The 2,795-nt window shown below is 51.6% G+C and overlaps 1 protein-coding gene across 1 annotated transcript; it reads left to right on the top strand.

The window, feature by feature from the left end:
* The first annotated feature begins 385 nt into the window (after nucleotides 1-385).
* CUNH6orf141 (chromosome unknown C6orf141 homolog) lies at nucleotides 386-2,281 on the top strand. The gene is made up of 2 exons (XM_003803524.2): nucleotides 386-1,296; nucleotides 2,255-2,281. The coding sequence occupies exon 1, from the start codon at nucleotides 393-395 to the stop codon at nucleotides 1,008-1,010; it is 618 nt and encodes a 205-aa protein (XP_003803572.1). The 5' UTR covers nucleotides 386-392; the 3' UTR covers nucleotides 1,011-1,296; nucleotides 2,255-2,281.
* Nucleotides 2,282-2,795: the final 514 nt, after the last annotated feature.

The following is a 2,795-nucleotide window of genomic DNA, read 5'->3' as shown; positions in this document are numbered from 1 at the left end:
AAAAAAAAAAAAGCTTCCTCGTTCCTTCACGTTAAGGAGCGTCGGTGGAAAGAAAACATACTTTGGGGCATTTCAGGGGGGCGCAGTGTGAAGGTGTCTTTGGCGAAGGGCAGGTGGGGAACTAGGGTAAAGGTGAGAAGTAAGCAGATAAACTACGAGAGGAGCAGGGCTGCCGGGGTAGGAAGAAGGCGAGCGATCGGAGCTCACGCCAGGCCGCGGGGTGCACGGGGCGGCGGGGAGCCGGGGCAGAGAGGGCTCCACACGGAGCCCGTCCCCCGCCCCGGCCGGTGAGCGTCCCCTGCGGGCCTCGGAGGCCACACCCAGGACCTTCCCGCCGCGCGCTTCCCAGCTCAGCAGCAACTTGCTGCTTGAACCCGTCCAAGAGCCAACGAATGAATGACCCTTTGGCCGGGATGGGGGCTCCCGGGCCCCGGGGAGCTGCGAATCCCACCGACTCCTCCTACAGTCTGGGGCGCAGCGGGCCCTTTCCGCGCGACGTGGGGCGCGGGGCTCCCCAGGCTCCATGCGGCCTGAGCGCGGCTCGGGCGGGGGCCAGCGGAAGCCGGGGCGGGGGCTGCCAGGGCCGGGCGGCGGGTCCGGCTCTCGGAGTGCGCGACGGGGACAATCCGGACTGTGACTCCTGGGTCAAGGAGAAAGTGCTCTTTCTCCTGCACCCAGAGAGGTGGTTAGGGAATCAAGGGGACCCCGCACGGGGAGAGGTGGCCGGTGTGGCGGACTTTCCTTGGGAGGACGGCGACCATCGTGACCGAGAACTCAACTGCCCTTCTGTTTTTCAACGAGAAAAGCGAATTTCTGGCAGGCGAATAGCCGCCCCCTCCCAAGCCCCGCCGCGGGACCCCGCAGCCCCCGCCAGATCCGTGCTCGTGCGGGTGGTGGATTATCAGATGACCCAAGAAGTGCTGCAGACCGCGTGGACGAAGGGTCGCATGACCACGAAGACCGAGGAACGCTCCATGACCGCGGTCACTTTTCGGACCACTAGAGACTGAGGCTATCTACGGGGCGCCGGGACCCCTGCCGAGCCCCGGGATCCCCTCGCACCGAGAGACTCGCGCCGCGAGAGGAACTGTGCGTCCAGTGAGCTGATGCCCAGAGGAGCTTAAACACCAAAGAGGGGCCGGGAGAATGTTCCGGTCCGGTGCACGAGAGAGAATCCTCAAAAGAAAATGCTGTTTCGGGAACCCCAACCTGCAATTAACCGACAGAAATAACCTTTTAAGAGGCTGGCGCAGCGCTTCTGGGAGGCAGATGACACCGAGGACAGCTTGAAGAACTGTAAGCAGCACACCTCCTTTATGGCTTAACTGTGATGGTCCGGGGATCTAAGTCCTTTAGAAGAGGGGGAGAAGGCATTTTCCAATAGGCAGAAGGTGGGAGTTTTGAAGTGAGACAACGTGACGTTAACTGGCGCTTTACAATAACTCTCAATTGATCTGTCTTTAGGACTTAAGAGCAGAAGTGAAGTTTGAGGTCCGCACTCAGCAAAAAGGGTGAAAGTGGGTGGAGAGAGGGGATTGTTTTAAAAGTCAAAAGAAAAAATAAAAAGAAATGGGAAACTGAAACCAAGCCAGCAAGTAAACAGTATTTTTCTTGTCACTGTCCACTAATGGGCACAGTTTTCAATTTTCTCTCCACAATTCAGGGTTAAGAAGAAAAAGGGAGGAGCTAGGGAAAAGGAATTGCGGACAAAAGACACAGAGTATTTGATTTAGTCCAGGAAGAATGCCTTTAACTTGGAATTTTAAATTTTAATGTTAAAAATACTGCCTCTCATACATCTTCTAATCTAAAAGTAGATAGAAATATATAACTTGCCATTAAACGATTGCATGTCTTATTTTTGTCCATAGATCTTTATTAATGAGATTTGCAGTCCCTCTCTCCTGGTGTTAAAAACACATCTCTCCTGGTGCTGTTGAAACGACTTATTTTTCTTACTTTATTCGTTTTTTACTATTAAACACTATCTGTATGAAGTCTTTGGAAGTGGCCTACTTGGAACTCTGAGAAGCAATACAGCCCTCCAGAGGTCAGCTGCTTGACCTTAACACTAGTGAAGGAATATTTGGGTCCTGAAAGAATCAACCAAACAAGAGAGACTCCGGCTTTTGATGACTAAAGAGTAGAAGAGTGCCTCCTACCCTAGTCCTTCCCCTTTGCCTTTATTTTTATTTCAGAGTTGGAACTGTCCTCAACAGGTCATCTGATCTGCCTCCTTGTCCTTGTTTTACAGGTGGGCCAACAAAGGCCTGGAGGTCACACAGCTGGTTCTTGCATGCACTTGTTTGCTAAGTGAACAAAGAATGTGATTATCTGCCTCCTCGGAGGCTGGTGATGGCCTTCCCAGGAATTTATTTCTATGGGTCTCGAGATGACTGACTAGGTTTTCTAACTTGCGAACTAACCCATGTTGATGTCCCCGAATCCTGTAAGTCCTGTTGGCTGGAGAATGACCATCACTAGTTCTTGGGCTGTGAGACTCGCTTAAAAGAGGAATTCAGCACCTGTGCTCAATCTGTGTTCAAAACTGCTTGACAGAGGAAAAAAAGTTGTATATGAGCCCTAAGAATAAATTATCTTTTTCACTGACAACCCTGCCTGGTTCCAATGTGAATTAATCTTCTTGGCTGATGAATTTCAGACCCGAGCTTATTAATTTGGTTGAGTCATCAGATGTCTTGGTGATTGGTCATTGTCTGTTGACAAACAAAAAAGCCTCTTTTACAGTGACCAGAAATGATAGTATCAGTCAGTGCCTTCTCTCTGTAGACCAG

The sequence above is a fragment of the Otolemur garnettii genome, unplaced genomic scaffold (assembly GCF_000181295.1).
Source record: "Otolemur garnettii isolate 467f Iridium unplaced genomic scaffold, OtoGar3 scaffold00322, whole genome shotgun sequence".
NCBI classification, from domain to species: Eukaryota; Metazoa; Chordata; class Mammalia; order Primates; family Galagidae; genus Otolemur; species Otolemur garnettii.
The sequence above is the reverse complement of the archived record's forward strand: the minus strand, read 5'-3'. Positions and strand labels throughout refer to the sequence as shown.

Excerpts from the sequence above, each read along its gene's own strand:
- CUNH6orf141 (XM_003803524.2), top strand. The coding sequence starts at position 393 with ATGAATGACCCTTTGGCCGGGATGGGGGCTCCCGGGCCCCGGGGAGCT.